The 14857-nt window shown below is 58.7% G+C and overlaps 2 protein-coding genes across 2 annotated transcripts; both read left to right on the top strand.

Moving 5' to 3' along the window:
* Positions 1 to 1407: 1407 nt before the first annotated feature.
* On the top strand, positions 1408 to 4648 carry CRYBA2 (crystallin beta A2). Its single transcript, XM_021703200.1, has 5 exons — positions 1408 to 1437; positions 1618 to 1782; positions 2568 to 2709; positions 3860 to 4002; positions 4446 to 4648. The coding sequence occupies exons 2-5, from the start codon at positions 1622 to 1624 to the stop codon at positions 4591 to 4593; spliced, it is 594 nt and encodes a 197-aa protein (XP_021558875.1). The 5' UTR covers positions 1408 to 1437; positions 1618 to 1621; the 3' UTR covers positions 4594 to 4648.
* A 4486-nt stretch (positions 4649 to 9134) lies between these two features.
* FEV (FEV transcription factor, ETS family member) lies at positions 9135 to 12800 on the top strand. The gene is made up of 3 exons (XM_021703226.1): positions 9135 to 9347; positions 10088 to 10162; positions 12214 to 12800. Exons 1-3 carry the CDS (start codon positions 9296 to 9298, stop codon positions 12798 to 12800), a joined length of 714 nt encoding a protein of 237 aa, XP_021558901.1. The 5' UTR covers positions 9135 to 9295.
* Positions 12801 to 14857: the final 2057 nt, after the last annotated feature.

The raw sequence follows: 14857 nt of genomic DNA, 5'->3' as shown, positions 1-14857 counted from the left end.
ACTATAAAGAAAACAAGGTGATATGATGAACAGTAAATGCCAGGAACAGCATCACCCAGGAGGTAGCAAACGAGCCAGCTTGCCAAGATCTTGTGACTAAGACACCCCAGGTAATGGGAGGCTCTGAGGTGGGAATGAACTTGGCAGTTGGGAGAAAGGATGGCTGGCCAGCATGGTAGACTGCCAGGAGCTGGGGCAGCTGCATCTGGCCTGAGTCCTTTTAGTCACAGAATGTTGAGTGGTAAGAGCGGTGGGAATGTGGAGGAGGCCCTGTGCCCCCTGGTGCCTCAGTTTCCACGTCTAAATGTCCAAGCCTACCTCACTGGACTCTTGTTGAACACCTACAACAAAATAGTAGCTCCCTTCTCACTCTCCCCTCCACTTCCGCTGAAATAGCCCCTCCGTTAAGGAAAGCTCACAATTTTGCCAGACAGCTATGATGATTAGGAAATTCGGCTGTGAATTGGGAGGAAATGTCCTCCCTGCAGCTTCCCTTGGAGGCCCCAAGCCTTTCCTCCTTCTCTTCTCCTTCCCCCACTTGCCACCCTTCTCCCCACCACACAGGGCACTGGGATTGAGGGCAAGAGCCTAGGACCTTCAGGTCCCGACCAGACCCTGGAGCTCTGTCTGGCGACTGGGAGCGTAGCCCTGAGGTTGAAACATTCTACCTACCACAGTGAGCCACTCCCTTAGTTACTATTATTTCTAAGCGCTTCCTAAATCCGCGCCCTCCCTAGGGCGGTTTTTGCTTCCTGAGCTCAGCGCCGCCTCGCGGTGAGTCCTGGTCATTGCCTTCTCTTGGCCCCTTCGCGCAAGAAAACTCCCGGAGCGCCGAGCCGGGTCTGGGAACTCAAGCTTGGGAGGAAAGGAGCCACAGTGGGAAAGAGGACTGAGGGGTGTGAGGAAAGTCGCTTGCGGAGAGCCGCGTCTGACCCCGTCCAGCGTCGCTCGAAAGAGAGGCCTCGACGTAGGCCTGAGGAAGAGGTGGAGTTTAGACGTTGGGAACAACTTCCGAGCCTCAGGTCAAGAATTCGCGGTCTTAGCCGGGTGGCCCCAGAGTGGCCTGGTACCTCAATCACTAAAGGTCTGGGCCAGGGAGGGCGCGACCTGCCCAGAGGTCGGGTGCGCCTTGCCTGGCTCAGTCCCCCAAAAAAGAAAAAGCGGAGTCAGCCTCAGCTGCGGCGGGCGCGGGACGTGTGCCTCAGCACTTTCTATTGTGATCCCCGAGGACTGGGGCCAGATTGGAGGCTGTGGGAAAGGCCTGGGCTCCCCCAGAGGACACGAGAACTGACCGCAGCCTGCCCGCTGACTCAGCTCCCCCACCCCAGCGGGAGAGAATGCGGGGAGGGGGGGCGAGGCCCAGTATAAAGCCCCGCACGCCGCCGGGCCCGCGCGCAGCCTCTCCATTTTCCGTCAGTCCAGCCCTCACCCCACCCGGTGAATACTCGGGGCTGGGGCAAGGTCTCTCCGGGGCGGGGGAGGGCGAGGTGAGGGAGAGCCGCTAGCAGCCCGGTGCGGCCGGGAGTTCTTCACCCCCGACCTGGGTTGGGCGGGCCTGGGCCCCCGGAGGGGGGCCGTTGGACGCTGAACCTCTGATCCCGCCCTTCTCGCCCGCAGAGGCATGAGCAGCGCCCCCGCGCCGGGCCCAGCGCCCGCCAGCCTCACGCTCTGGGACGAGGAGGACTTCCAGGGCCGTCGCTGCCGGCTGCTGAGCGACTGCGCGAACATCGCGGAGCGCGGAGGTCTGCGCAGGGTGCGCTCTGTCAAGGTGGAAAATGGCGCGTGAGTGATGGTCCAGGAGGGGCCGGGCTGGGTTGGGAAGCGCGGGGCTCCCCTTGGCCTAAGCTCCAAGCCTGGGACCTCAGCTCTCAGCCCTCCGTTTCCCAGACTGTTAGCCCTGCCTGAGAGAGACCGACCCACATGGGGAACCCCTTGGCTTCCCCAGAACTCCCTGTGCGCCACAAGACAAACCATGTGAACTAAAGGGATATAGGCGAGAGGCAACCCTTTGCGGACGCCCCGTGGGACCAGCCTGAACCCTGAACTGGCTCCCAGTGTAGTTATTTCCTCCCCAGAGTTTTTCTCTGTGCAGAGTTAGATGGCTCTGCGCTTGGTATAATAAAAGAAGCCAAATCCCTTCCTCTCGCTCCACCCTTGTCTCTGAGAGCCTGGGGCCCTCAGGAGAGCTGAGGCCCCCGACTTTTGCAGGTTGTTGCTATCACAGATCGCTACTGCAGGTTTGGGGGATTCCTACACCTACCTTTGCAGGCACCTAAATCTTTGAGTTAGGAACTCTTGGTTAGGTGATCTTCAGAAGCTGAAAAATTCCTTCCAACCTGGGGAGCCTAAGCTGGAAGCTTGGGTCCCTCAAACCCTGGATAGCAGGTGGTTTAGTGTCTCTAGCTTCTAGAGGGGGCCAGAGTGCCGTGAGCTGTGTATGTCAGGGTAAGGGCCTGGGGTTGGAAAAAAGATTGGTTTCAGTCTTTTCGAACACAATGGGGATGAGGGTGGGGGGGAAGGAGTGAGGCTGGGGCAGATGCCTCCCAGCTTCCTTTATCTTTCCCCAGTTGGGTGGCCTTTGAGTACCCCGACTTCCAGGGACAGCAGTTCATTCTGGAGAAGGGTGACTATCCTTGCTGGAGCGCGTGGAGCGGCAGTGGTGGCCACCACAGTGACCAGCTGCTCTCTTTCCGGCCAGTGCTCTGCGCGGTAAGCACAGCCCTCCCCTTGCCCCTCTGCCTCCTAGCTCCTAGCTCCAGGCCCTGACCCCACCGTGGTGCCTCAGAAAGGCTGTCCAGTCACTGTATGGAGATGTGTAAATACAATTCCTAGATGGGTGGTAGTGGCATTACTTCCCAGAACCAGAAGAGTCTCCAAAAGTTCAGAAAGTGGGCCTAAGTCAGGTGCCCAAAATCAGCACCACGGACAGCACCGAGACGGGGCCAGTCTTGAGCACCTACCGTTCCTCCCTTTGTGTCCTCCACACCTGTGAGAGAGTGCTTCTGTCATCACACTGTCCTGCAAGGTTGGGGCGGCTGCTGTTAGCCTCATATACAGGTGTGGAAATGCGGCTCAGAAGGGCAAAGTGTCTTGCCCTCGGACGCAAGGGTTAACATGAAGATGAGACTAGAACTCGATTCAGGGTTCATTGGTGAAAAGGGGTCAGTCTCTGTGTGTGTGTATGTGGGGGAAGGGTTGGCAATGAATCAAATGAATCAGATGAGTCACTGGAGGTGAGGCTCTCACTTCTCACTTGTGCTGACTTAGGTACCCTACTGTTGAGGCCTGCGGCTGAGAGGTAGAGGGCAAAGAGCAAATGCTGACTCAGCCTAGCTTCTCCATTCCAGGAGGGGAAGGCTGTAGGGCTATGGAAGGCAAGACCCAACCAACTCTGATGCCCTGGCCTGTCTATTCTGGCTCTGGCATCTGGCGTCCCTTAGCTGGGCCCAATCCTGTGAGAGGCTGTACCCAAGGTGCTGGGCAGGGGATTGAGTAGTCAATGAGACCTTTAGGAAAACTGTCTTGGTTAATGGGCCAAATTTCTCTCAGGATCTCTGATTTTCCTTCTGCAAATAGGTCCATATTGCAAGATGCCATCTTGCCCTGACCTGGAAAGGTCTCTGGGAAACGCTCAGTCTCACCACCTCCACCCAAAGCCATAGAAGGGACTAGGCTGGGGACTTCTGAGCATCCCAGCTTCCCAGACTGCTATGGACCTGACGGAGTGATCTCTGGGAATGTCTGTGGAGCCAAAGTGTCTGCACAGCTGTGTTGGGAGGCGAGGTGGGAAAAGAGGGGCTGAGAATGTACCCATTAACACTTCTTTGGAGGGCCTGACCTGTCCACTCTCACCTTCCAGAATCACAGTGACAGCCGTGTGACACTGTTTGAGAGGGAGAACTTCCAGGGCAGCAAGTTTGAACTCAGCGATGACTACCCATCCCTGCCCTCCATGGGCTGGGCCAGCAAGGATGTGGGTTCTCTCAAAGTCAGCTCTGGAGCGTGAGTCCTGGGACTGGAACAAGGGAGATGAGAAGAGAAGGGAGGCAATGGGCACCATGGAGGGGGGTTGGGAAAGGTGATGGGGTGCTAAGAGACATGGTAAAGAGATGTTGGGGACTGGGGGAAGTGAGATGATGGAGACAGACTGTGGGGGGCAGGTAGTAGGAGATAGGAGTCAGGGAGCCAATGTGGGGAGAGAGGAAGGGTTTTTTAAAAAGACAGATGAGGAGGCAATGGAGGATGGGAATAGAGGATGAGGGGAGAACCATGATAAGAAGACCTGGAGCAGTGGGCCAGGCAGGGAGAGATCCATGTAGGGAAAATTGAAGCAGTGGTTTTGGAGCTGGGGGGATGGGGGCTGAGAAAGGAGGGCTACTAATGGGGGACATTGGTGGGGGTGGGAGCAGAGCCTGCTTACCACCCTTGTGCTCTCACTGGCCTAGGTGGGTGGCCTACCAGTACCCAGGCTACCGAGGCTACCAGTATGTATTGGAGCGGGACCGGCACAGTGGGGAATTCCGTACCTACAGTGAATTTGGCACGCAGGCCCACACCGGGCTGCTGCAGTCCATTCGAAGAGTCCAGCATTAAGCTCCAGAGCCCTGACACCTCCCCTGAGGACCCTCAATAAAGGCTCCTGAACCTGCCTGCCCCTCTTGCCTCTTTCTTGTGGTCTTGCTTTGTGATCTTCATCCTAATCTTTCTTAAGGTCCTTCCCTGCCAACCTGACCCTCCTCTCAGGCTTCAGGATTCTTGACTATGGAGCATAAACTGGCTTATGATGTATGGGGTTAGACCCTGATAGGGCTGAGAAAACTGCTGGCAAGAATTTTGGGGATCCTGTTAAATACAACCAATCCCACACTTCTCCTTGGTAAAGGCCCATCAGCTTGGGTCAGGTGTACCATAGCACACATGGTGCCTTTGCCATCCTCTGGTTTGGGTGCACAGAGCCCTACAGCAGGGCTCATAGCTGAATTTCAACCACGCGGACCAAGCACCAGCATGCTCCTGCAGCAAGACCTCCTTAATTCTATGCAGAGCTCAGTTGGGTTTCTCCCTAACCCCCAGGGCATTTCCAGCCTTTATCTTCACCCTGGCTCGATATCCAACTGAGCAAAGCCTGCACACTTTTCCCACCTTCATAGAGTCTCTGCAAGGCTGTAGGAGGAGAAATGAGTGGGAGGTCCCACTGCCTCCCAGGGCTTTCTAAAGGGGAGACTTTCTCTCTTAGTGGAGCCCCCAGACCCTTTGTCTGAATAATAACAATCCCTTCATGATATCGAGCTCCAGCTTAGACAAAGCATTTTCATACCCTTCCTCTCAGCAATTCCAAAGAACCCTCTCTTCATTTTTCCTCTCCCTCCCCTCTCTTCAGAGGATTGGTGAGCTGGAGAGGCCATCCCTCAGCCACTGACCACAGTGAGCCTGGGTTCTGGGGCAGGTGGCAGAAGCCCACAACCATGTTGAGGCTGAGTGGTAGCAGCCACCAGAGCCCCTGGACCAATGCAGTTTCTACCCAGTTCCCTATTTGGCCCAGTTAATGATACTCTCAATCCCACATAGGAAGGGCCCTCAAGGCCCTTGGGACTCCCCTCATTCTGTCATTCAGGGATGCTTGTGTTTTCAAGCCCCTAGTGGACCTATCAATGGGGAGGAGTGGCCCAGATCATTGCCTGAGCCCAGAGGAGGTAGGACAATGTTGGAGAACAGTTAGACTTGGACCTGAGCCATTTCCAAGGGCCCACCTGTGCAGCCAGGCATCTGCTCCCTTGGGAAGAGCCCTGGACCAGAAGTCAGAACATCTGGGATCCAATCATATAGTATCCTTGAACCTCTATTCCCTCACTTGTAAAGTGGAGCTACTGATCCCTGCCTTGTCTGTCTCACAGGGTTGTGAGGATTCAAGGAGAAACCACTGAAAATGCTTGTGGTGCTATGGAAAAGCACCGGGGCAGTCAAAGTAGGGCCCTCATTCTCCTGCACTGCCCCCCACCCACCCATGGATCCCAGGGTAGAGTCAGGGGAGCAAGGGACAGAATTCTGGGTAGGGTATGAATTCTGCTTTTTAAATGGATGGGTTCTAGAGTCCATGCCCCTGCTGCATTTGGTTCTCTTAACACCTCCCATACTTCATCCATTTCACCAATCAAGAAAGATTCTGGGCTGTCTGAGAGGGAGAAGCCTTGATGAGGTCATCCAATTTACTGGTGACAAAACCAGGACTTGAACACAGAGCTCCTGACCCCAAATTCAGGCTGTTAAGGGAAGGCTGACCTGAGCTGGGGCCAAAAGCCTCAGGCCTCAGCAGAACCCCACACCTCTGTGGGCCCCCAAAGAGTCTGGAGTTCCTGCCTGGTCACAGGCTCTTAACTGTCCCCTTGGAGGATGATAATAGTAATAATAGCTAAATGTAAGGCTGTCTGAGTGCTCAGCATGGGTTATATAAGCCTCATAATTCTGTATGATAGGTACTGTAATCCCCATTTTACAGAGGAAGAGACTAACTTCCCCAAAGTCATACAACTAGGAAATAGGGGAACCAGAGTTGAACCCAGAACCCAGACAAACTAGCCTCAGAGCCCAGCAGCCCTTCTTCCCTCTTCCTGCTTTGCAAGGGTAGGCAATGGGCAAAAGGAGATCTAGTATCCACCATCAGCTAAACTGCCCTCCCTCTAGGAGGGTCTGTGGCTGCTGGGAAGAGTCAGCAAGATGGCTGCAGGAATGGCAGTGGCAACTTGAATAGGACACTCCCCGTCTCTAGGTTTTAGTGTCCCCATCCATACAACTAGGGAGTTGAGAGAGCTAATATTTGCTGCAGCCTTTGTCAACAGGAACCTTCTAGCTTTTCCTGGACCTAGGGGTCCAACTCTGCATCCCACACGGGCACCTAGAGAGTAGGGGGCTCAGAGACCAGGCTGGGAGTGTTTTCACCTTTCCAACCTTCTCCCATTCTAGGTAGGTTGATGGTCAGCAGAACCCTGTTGGACTGGGACCAAGCCAGGTGGGAGGAGGATGGAGGAGAAGCTGCCTGGGACTTGTCCATTGGCTGTACTCAGCCAAGGCCAAAGGGGATGAAGGAGGTCATCTCCTTTCTGGCGCAGCCAAGACCCAGGGGCAGTGGGGGGCGGGCAACTCTCAAGCTCTTTCCAGAGCTCACCTACCCCTTCAGCACCTGAGTCTTTAATGAGGCAGAGACACAGAGCCTGAGCTGTTGATCCCTCACCAGTCCAGAGCTGGGATATCTGGATAGACCTCCAACTCTGAGCATCTCTCCCTTCTATCTGTCTCAGCCTTCTGCTGAGAGCATTGAGTGAACTCCACTGCCTTCCCACTCTCAGCTCTGACCTTCTGCCCCTCATTTTCTATCTGGGAAAGGAATAAGAAGGCATGAAGGTAAAGGATTAGGACCTCAACCCCACCTCCAAGGCCCTCCCGTCCTGTGAACCCCTGGGTTTGGTCTCCAAGGAACATCCTAAACTCTCATCTTTGCTCCCCCCATATTCCTCATCCACATCTTCCTTTAGGATCCTGGGGTCCTAGGATCCCCTAGTTCCCCCTGGACTCTGCCTCCCTCACTCCTCTTTTGTTCCTTCTGACTTTTGCACCCTCCATCAGAAAGGCGAATACTCCAGCAGTTACAGCAAGTGAGGAATTAACAGGGGCCCTGCAGAACCCCCCAAGTTGGACTTTCCAGCCATCGTCAGTTGGGCACTCCAGGATCATGGCTCCTGCAGGAAACTTGCCCACTCCAATCTGTGTGCCATCAAGTCCCCAGTCTCCTCACCTCCTGGGCTCAAGCAGTGGGAGGGAAAGGCTTTGAGATTACCAATTCTGACAGTAGCCACCAGGTGCTGCATGCCTGCAGCTGGGCCCCTAAGCCCAGAGCCTCATCTTCAGCTAGCATCCCTCCTTAGCTAGCCTCTCTTGAGCCAAGAAGCCCCACAGGCACTCAGAGACTTCAGGCCACCTGGGGACCACATCAGCTTTGCTAATATACAATCAGTGTCTTTCAAAGGGATTTCAGCCTCCATACCTCCCCTGGGTTGGAGGCCGTATACAGTACAGAGCCCTGTTTCAACCCTTCTACTCCTGCTAGAGCAAGGTGCCAGTTGCAGCCTGGTTCAGGGATAACCAGGATGGGAGTAGTTGAGAGGGTGCATGGTAGGCTGGGATGACAGGGGATAGGGAAGGATGGAAGAGCAATCCTTTTGGGGGGAAATGGAAGGGGGCTCATGAGCCTCCTGCATGACCCAAATTAGTGAGGAACAAATGAATGAAAAAAGGAGGGGAAGGAGAGAGATAGGACAGAGAGAGAGCGCATAGAGACAGGAAGGGGGGATGGTATTGAAGAGACTAGATGAGGAAGGAGAGACCTACAAAAGGGGAAGGGAGGGGCAACCTGCTAGAAGTTGTGGGGGGACGACACAACGTTGGCCCAGAGGCCTGGGAACCCTGGAAAGGCGAGAAACAGGCCAAAGCAAGAGGGAGACAGGGAAGGAGATCGGGTCTCTAGGGAAGAGCAGAGAGTGGGAGCCGAGGAGGAGGGAGAAGGCGCAGGGAGGAGGTGGGGGCGGAGATAAAGCGAGCAACTGCTGCCCGGCCGGGAGCGGAGCGACAGGCGAGAGGGAGGGAAGCGGAAATTTAAAAGTGAAGATGCAGATAACGCAGCCTGGAGACGGGAACCCGGGTGGGGGTGGGGGGAGGAAGGGGGGAGGAGAGTGGAGCCTTGGTGGGGGCTGGAATGGGTGGAAGGAGGGGCTGTGGCCCCGGGGGTCCGAGGTGGGGCCGGGTACCCTGCCCCAACGCTGTTTGCTGAGAGTCACGGAGGCGGAAAAGAAATGCGCTCCCGACCCCTATCAGAGCTGGAGGCCCAGGCCCATCCCCCGCGCGTCTCCCGGGTTGCGGGGCGCTGGGGGCTGCTGGGTGCGCTTGGCTGCGGCGCGGCGCGTTGGAGACTTTATTGCGATGGGGCGATAAGAGGGGCGGGGGCGGGGCCCGGGGGGCCGAGGCAGCAGCGCTTTAATTAAAACGGAAATTGCGGCCCCTGCCCGCGCGGGGGGCCGGAGGGTTCCAGGCAGCCTGGTAGCTGGGAGCATCGCTCCAGGACCCCCTCCATTCCCCGCCACACCCGGGCAGCCCCCTCCCGCCAGGCCCTGCCGGACCCGCGCCGTCTTCTTGTCACCCGCGGTTGCCTCGGGCGGGGATCGGTGCCCCGGAGCGCAAAGCCTGACGCATCCCCCCTTTCTCATCCCCCCCCCACACACCTCCCACCACCCAGACCCTGACGGCGATGAGACAGAGCGGCGCCTCCCAGCCCCTGCTGATCAACATGTACCTGCCAGGTACCAGGGACCAGCCGGGGGCTGGAGGCACCAAGACCTGGGGCCTGAAGTTTGGGTTCGGGCATGGGAAGGGGTTGCTGGGGTCCAAGGGAACGGGACCAGAGACTAGGATTGCTGGGAGGACTGAGCAATCGAGGGGCACTGGGGGACCTTAAAGGCAGATGGAGCTTTGGGGTTTTAGTGTGAGGTCTAAGGACGCGAAGTGAGCAGATTGGGAACCTGGGAGGCAGAGGGCGCGAGCTCAGCGGCTGAGGGAGCCTGGCAGGGGAAGCAGGGGTCTTCGGTGTGGCAGGGGACTGACTCAGTGTGCGTTCAGCGTTGGGAAGCTGTGGTCAGCTGAGCGTCGCCCCTGCGCCCTCGTGGCTTCTCACCTCCGTGCTCCGAGCGTTCCCACCAGCCCAGCCTTCCAGGCGCCCTCCTCTCTTCTCCGATGGGCTCCGGGCGCTCCCGCTCCTCGGGCGCACTCCCTGCTCGGCTTTATAAGGCTCCCGCCGGCCCGTTCGGAAAGCGGATTTCCTTTTTCCTGGACGCGTTTCCTGACTTGGGCGTTATGGAGGGGCTCCGCGCGGCGCGCGCCGGGGCCAGGCTCGGGGAGGAGGGGCTGGCGGCTCGAGCCCCCAGCCTCGCACCCAGGAACCAACCCCCCACCTCCCACCCCCCGAGCCTTGGCCCGGAGCCCTTTCCGTCAAGCCCACAACCTCCACCCGAGTCCTCCTGAGTGTTTTTTCCTGCTGCTACAGATCCCGTCGGAGACGGTCTCTTCAAGGAAGGGAAGAGCCCGGGGTGGGGGCCGCTGAGCCCAGCGGTACAGAAAGGTGAGCTGGCCCGCGGACGGGGGTTGAGGGTGGGGGTGAGGACAGCGGATGGAAGCCGGGGCACCCACCCCAGAAGGACGGGCGCCACCGCCACCGGACCGGAGGGTGGAAGCGTTGTGCACTGCGGAGCTCTGGGAAGGGAGGGTCCAGGCGTGACTGTGGGGAGGCTGAGGGGAGGGGGCATTCACTTGGCCTTGGGCTCCACTCCAGTATATTCTGAGTCCCAGAGCTGGACCTGCAGACCAGGGCAGAGGGAGAGGATCCTGGCCCTTGGCCTTTTTACACTGAGGGGCCAGGACCCAGGTGCTTGGTGTCCTTCCCCTCTTGGCAGCAGGACCACAAGGCCAGGGCACCTCTGGGCAAGGGGAATTACTCCCTGGCCACTCCAGTCCTTCTCACCACTAGCACTGGGGCAGCACCTACCTGCCTCAATGGCCCAGGCCAGCAGGGCTCTGGGGGCCAAGTCGGCTGGGCCATTGACATTGATCCTCAGGTTCCTCCATCGGGCTTCCCAAGTCGCTAAATTACTCTAGGCTTTGTCTTGTTGGTCTCTGCGCCTGGCTGGCTCTCCAGGCAAAGCCTCCCCACAGCCTGCCCCCCCCCCCCAGTACCCTAGATCTCACTAAGTCACAGGAACCACAATGACAACGTTGGCAACTGCTTTATCCAAAAAGGAACTGACTCCCAGCAAGAATGGGTTTCCAAGCCTCTGATGTCAGTCTGTGTGGGTACCAGCTTCAACCCAAACCTTCCCTTAACCGTCCCTTAACCTTCCCTTGTTCCTGACCCTAAAGCTCCCAGCCTGGAGTCAGGCAGCTACTGGCTGAGCTGGTGTGGAGGGATTGGGGTTGAAATGATGTTGAGGGGCAGCGTCTGGGTTCAAAGCGAGTGGTTGAGAAAGGAAGAGAGGCTCCACCAGGCTTGATTTGAATCAATAATCAGAATACTTCGCGGAAAATCCTTTTTTCCCTCTCCGCTAAAAGAGACTGAGAGAAAGTCATTGGATCAAGATTTTTCTCCCCTTGTCTGACTGAGGCTCCAAAACAGGGGAGTGAGAGAGAATTATCGGGCAGCCCTCTCTCTCATCACCCGAATATCTGGGAAAATCCTACTTGCCGCTTGCAGCAATCCCGAAATCTGGACGGCCCGGCCCGAAGAGCCCAGAGATGGCCAAAGATGGCCAAAGATGGGAGGAGGCAGGGAGCCAAGCAGAGTCTTCCCGGTCTTCTCTCCTCTCCTAAGAGCTGTGCATCACACCCCGAAGTATGACACCTTCCCAGGCCGGGAATCCCGGCTGGTCCGAAAAACAGGGCGGAACCCGAGTAACGCCAGCGCGGCGCTCTGCACCCCCGACCCTGGAGGGGGTGGGGAGCCTTCAGAGTCTGACCCTCCTCGCACGCTGTGGAGGCCACTGCTCCCATTCCTGTCTGGTACGGCAAGAAAACCAGCCTCCACCTCTTCTCCACCTCAGGCGGGGCCGGTCCAACTGTGTGCCTTTGAGGGCTAGGCCTTGCCTAGCGGCGGGGGTGGTCCCGCTGCACCCTGGCCTCTTCCCCCTGGACTTGCGGACATGGTCCAGCTGGAATGTGGCAGTCTAAGCACCTGCGCAGACGACCCTGTGCGGTCGTGTAGGCTCCTCTCCGCTCCGAATAAGGGCGCAGGGCCAAGGTGGCAGTAGGGGCCGGTATTGGGCCCTTGCTGGCTTCCCAGAGCCGCGTGCCCCGGGGCGCCGCTACCTCCACGCCGAGGAGGCTGTGCTTCGCCCTCCTGCCCAATTCTCACAAAGCCCGGAGCCCGCGGGGCTGCGTCCTCCTAAGAGGGGCCCGTGCTTCCATTGTGCAAAAGCACGGGAAAGGCTAAGGACCGCTCTGCCGATCGGCCCCTCCCCGGCCAGCGGCTGCAGCGACGCCCAGCTGCCCTGCCCGACGCGTGCTTTCTCCCTCACCCGACGCCGGTTCCCACCGGCCGGGTTGGTCTGCCGCCTCACCTCCCCCGCACCCCGCCCCGCGCCTCCCCCGCCCCGCCCGTGGCTGACCGCCCCCTCCCCACAGGCAGCGGGCAGATCCAGCTGTGGCAGTTTCTGCTGGAGCTCCTGGCGGACCGCGCCAACGCCGGCTGCATCGCGTGGGAGGGCGGCCACGGCGAGTTCAAGCTCACGGACCCAGACGAGGTGGCGCGGCGCTGGGGCGAGCGCAAGAGCAAGCCCAACATGAACTACGACAAGCTGAGCCGCGCGCTGCGCTACTACTACGACAAGAACATCATGAGCAAGGTGCACGGCAAGCGCTACGCCTACCGCTTCGACTTCCAGGGTCTGGCCCAGGCCTGCCAGCCGCCGCCCGCGCACGCCCACGCCGCCGCCGCCGCCGCCGCCGCCGCCGCCGCCGCCCAGGACGGCGCGCTCTACAAGCTGCCGGCCGGCCTCGCCCCGCTGCCCTTCCCCGGCCTCTCCAAACTCAACCTTATGGCCGCCTCGGCCGGCGTCGCGCCCGCCGGCTTCTCCTACTGGCCGGGCCCGGGCCCCGCCGCCACGGCCGCCGCCACCGCCGCACTCTACCCCAGCCCCGGCTTGCAGCCCCCGCCCGGGCCCTTCGGCGCGGTGGCCGCCGCCTCGCACTTGGGGGGCCACTACCACTAGACGGGGCGGCCGGGCGCCGTGCGGCCTCTCCCAGGCGCCCAGAGCCTCGCTCGGTCCCATCCACACCCGGGGAAGGGGCCCGGAGCCTCCCCCACCGTTCCTTTGATCTCAGATTTTACTCCGTCGCCGCACCCAGCCCCGGGGGGCGGGGAGGGAAGGGACCTGAAGCCTCCTCCGTCTTCTTTTAACACTGGATTTGCCACCGCCCCCGCCCCCCGCTGTACCCTCAGCCCCCGGGGGAGAGTGACTGTGCCCCCCCCGGCTTTCTTTAACCTCTATCTTCTAGGCCCCAGAGCCCCGAAGGGGGTTCCCGGACCTCCCCTGTCTTTTTCTGCCCTCCACCAGTACTTCTGCCTGGCTCCTGGAAGCCCCCTCCATTATGATCCCTCTTTTTCAAATTCCAAATCTTTTCCCGTTTTTTCTTTCCCCCGCTGAGCTGCCCCATCCTAGAATGATAGCGGCCTCACAGTCCACCTGCTCCTTGACTACCCAGGCTTCACCGGACTTGGTGAGGGCCACTGCCCCTGTGGCTCATCTAGGTAGCTTCCGGCCCCCCTTCCTCTCTCTCTCTCTTTCTTTTCTCTCACGCAGGATGGCCTGGTGTGTTTCTATTCCCTTCCAGACCCATTAAAGCTCCCAAGCTCCCTACTGCCTCCTCTCTGTGTTCTTTGATGCACCAGAACCTTTCTTTCAGGGGAAAAGGAGATGCCCAGCTCAGGCCTGAGCAGAAAGGCCTTACAAGGAAGAGTTGGAGAGAATGAGGGCAAAGCTGACTTGGGTGCTCCCAGAGGGGACAGAGGAGCCTCTGGTGGGTGGGCTCAGCCCAAGAGGGAGACTGCCCTGTTGCACCAGCCCCACTCGACTGACCGCCGGGCAGTCGACGCCAACCTGCCTCACCCTGCCTTCCACCTGCCCGTTCACCTCACCCCACCCCGCCCTCCATCCCAGCCTGTCTCATCCACACACCATCTCAACCTTTCCTGTCTCCAGTTCGTCTCCTTCCCCACCTCCCCTCCCCTCCCCAGCCTACCCTCACTTTGAGTTTCTCTCACCCTCATTCACAAAACGCCCCCCTGCCCCTGTATCTCCAACGCTATCTCTTCTGTGGATCTGCCTCCTGATTTTCAGAAAAAGGGATCCCCCGCCCCGGGTTCCGCACCCGCCTCTCCCGGCGGTGGCTTGGGGAGGCACTCTCCTTCTCGCGGGTGGCGCGCGCCCTCTGCTGGTCGAAGGAGGGTAAGCCAGGGCCGGGTTTTGCCCCTAAGCCTGGACTTAGCCTGGTGAAGCCTCAGGTGTTCCGTCTCCTGGAGTCCTGGAGGACCCCGACGCTTCCAGGCTTCCTTTGATCTTCAGAGAGGAGGGAAAAGGAGGAACCCTAGCCCTGCCTCCCTTAGGAAGCCCTGGAAGTGACTCAAGTGGGTCATTCTGGTTGCCCCCCCCCTTTTAAAAGATTTTGAGAGAGAGAGAGAGAGTGCGCATGAGGGGGGGGAGGGGCATAGGGAGAGGGAGAAGCAGGCTTCCTCTTGAGCCGGGAGCCCGAAGTGGGGCTCGATCCCAGGACTCTGGGATCACGACCTAAGCTGAAGGCAGACGCTTAATGGCTGGGCCCTTTTCCTCACCACCTGGAGGCCTTTCTGAATCCTGCACCCACTGGGACCATGGCCCTTATGCTCTCTCGGAGCATTTTACAAAAACTGTTGGCAGGAAAACTGCCTTAAACGTGTTCCCTTAGATGGAACAACACCTGGGCAGGTGCATGAAGTGATTGCTGCGACGTTGGGTTGCACACCAAGGCAAGCCCCCCCCCCCATGGTCTTGGTGCTTCTTTCCCAAGGTTCCTGTGGATTGCAGGTTTAGGGGAGAACACCCTGGGCTCCCGCAGGAGGCGGAGAAGATTTCCCTGTGCCCTGTGGACGGAAGGGGACTTGCAGGTGGAAGGCAGCACGGTTCTATGCAGGGAGGGCTGGGATGCTTTTCCCCAAAGAGTGCTGATGAAGTCATCAAGGTCCACCTAGGGAAAGAGTCTTTATTCTTTTTCATTTTTTTAAAAAGATTTT

This window comes from Neomonachus schauinslandi, chromosome 3 (genome assembly GCF_002201575.2).
Source record: "Neomonachus schauinslandi chromosome 3, ASM220157v2, whole genome shotgun sequence".
NCBI classification, from domain to species: Eukaryota; Metazoa; Chordata; class Mammalia; order Carnivora; family Phocidae; genus Neomonachus; species Neomonachus schauinslandi.
Note: the sequence above shows the minus strand (reverse complement) of the source record. Positions and strands in the feature narration are given on the sequence as shown.

Bases quoted from the DNA above. Each gene is read 5' to 3' on its own strand.
- CRYBA2 (XM_021703200.1), top strand. From the start codon at position 1,622: ATGAGCAGCGCCCCCGCGCCGGGCCCAGCGCCCGCCAGCCTCACGCTC. The intron at 1,783-2,567 runs GTGAGTGATGGT...ATCTTTCCCCAG, and splicing joins GTCAAGGTGGAAAATGGCGC to TTGGGTGGCCTTTGAGTACC. The intron at 4,003-4,445 runs GTGAGTCCTGGG...TCACTGGCCTAG, and splicing joins CTCAAAGTCAGCTCTGGAGC to GTGGGTGGCCTACCAGTACC.
- FEV (XM_021703226.1), top strand. From the start codon at position 9,296: ATGAGACAGAGCGGCGCCTCCCAGCCCCTGCTGATCAACATGTACCTG. The intron at 9,348-10,087 runs GTACCAGGGACC...CTGCTGCTACAG, and splicing joins GATCAACATGTACCTGCCAG to ATCCCGTCGGAGACGGTCTC. The intron at 10,163-12,213 runs GTGAGCTGGCCC...CCCTCCCCACAG, and splicing joins GAGCCCAGCGGTACAGAAAG to GCAGCGGGCAGATCCAGCTG.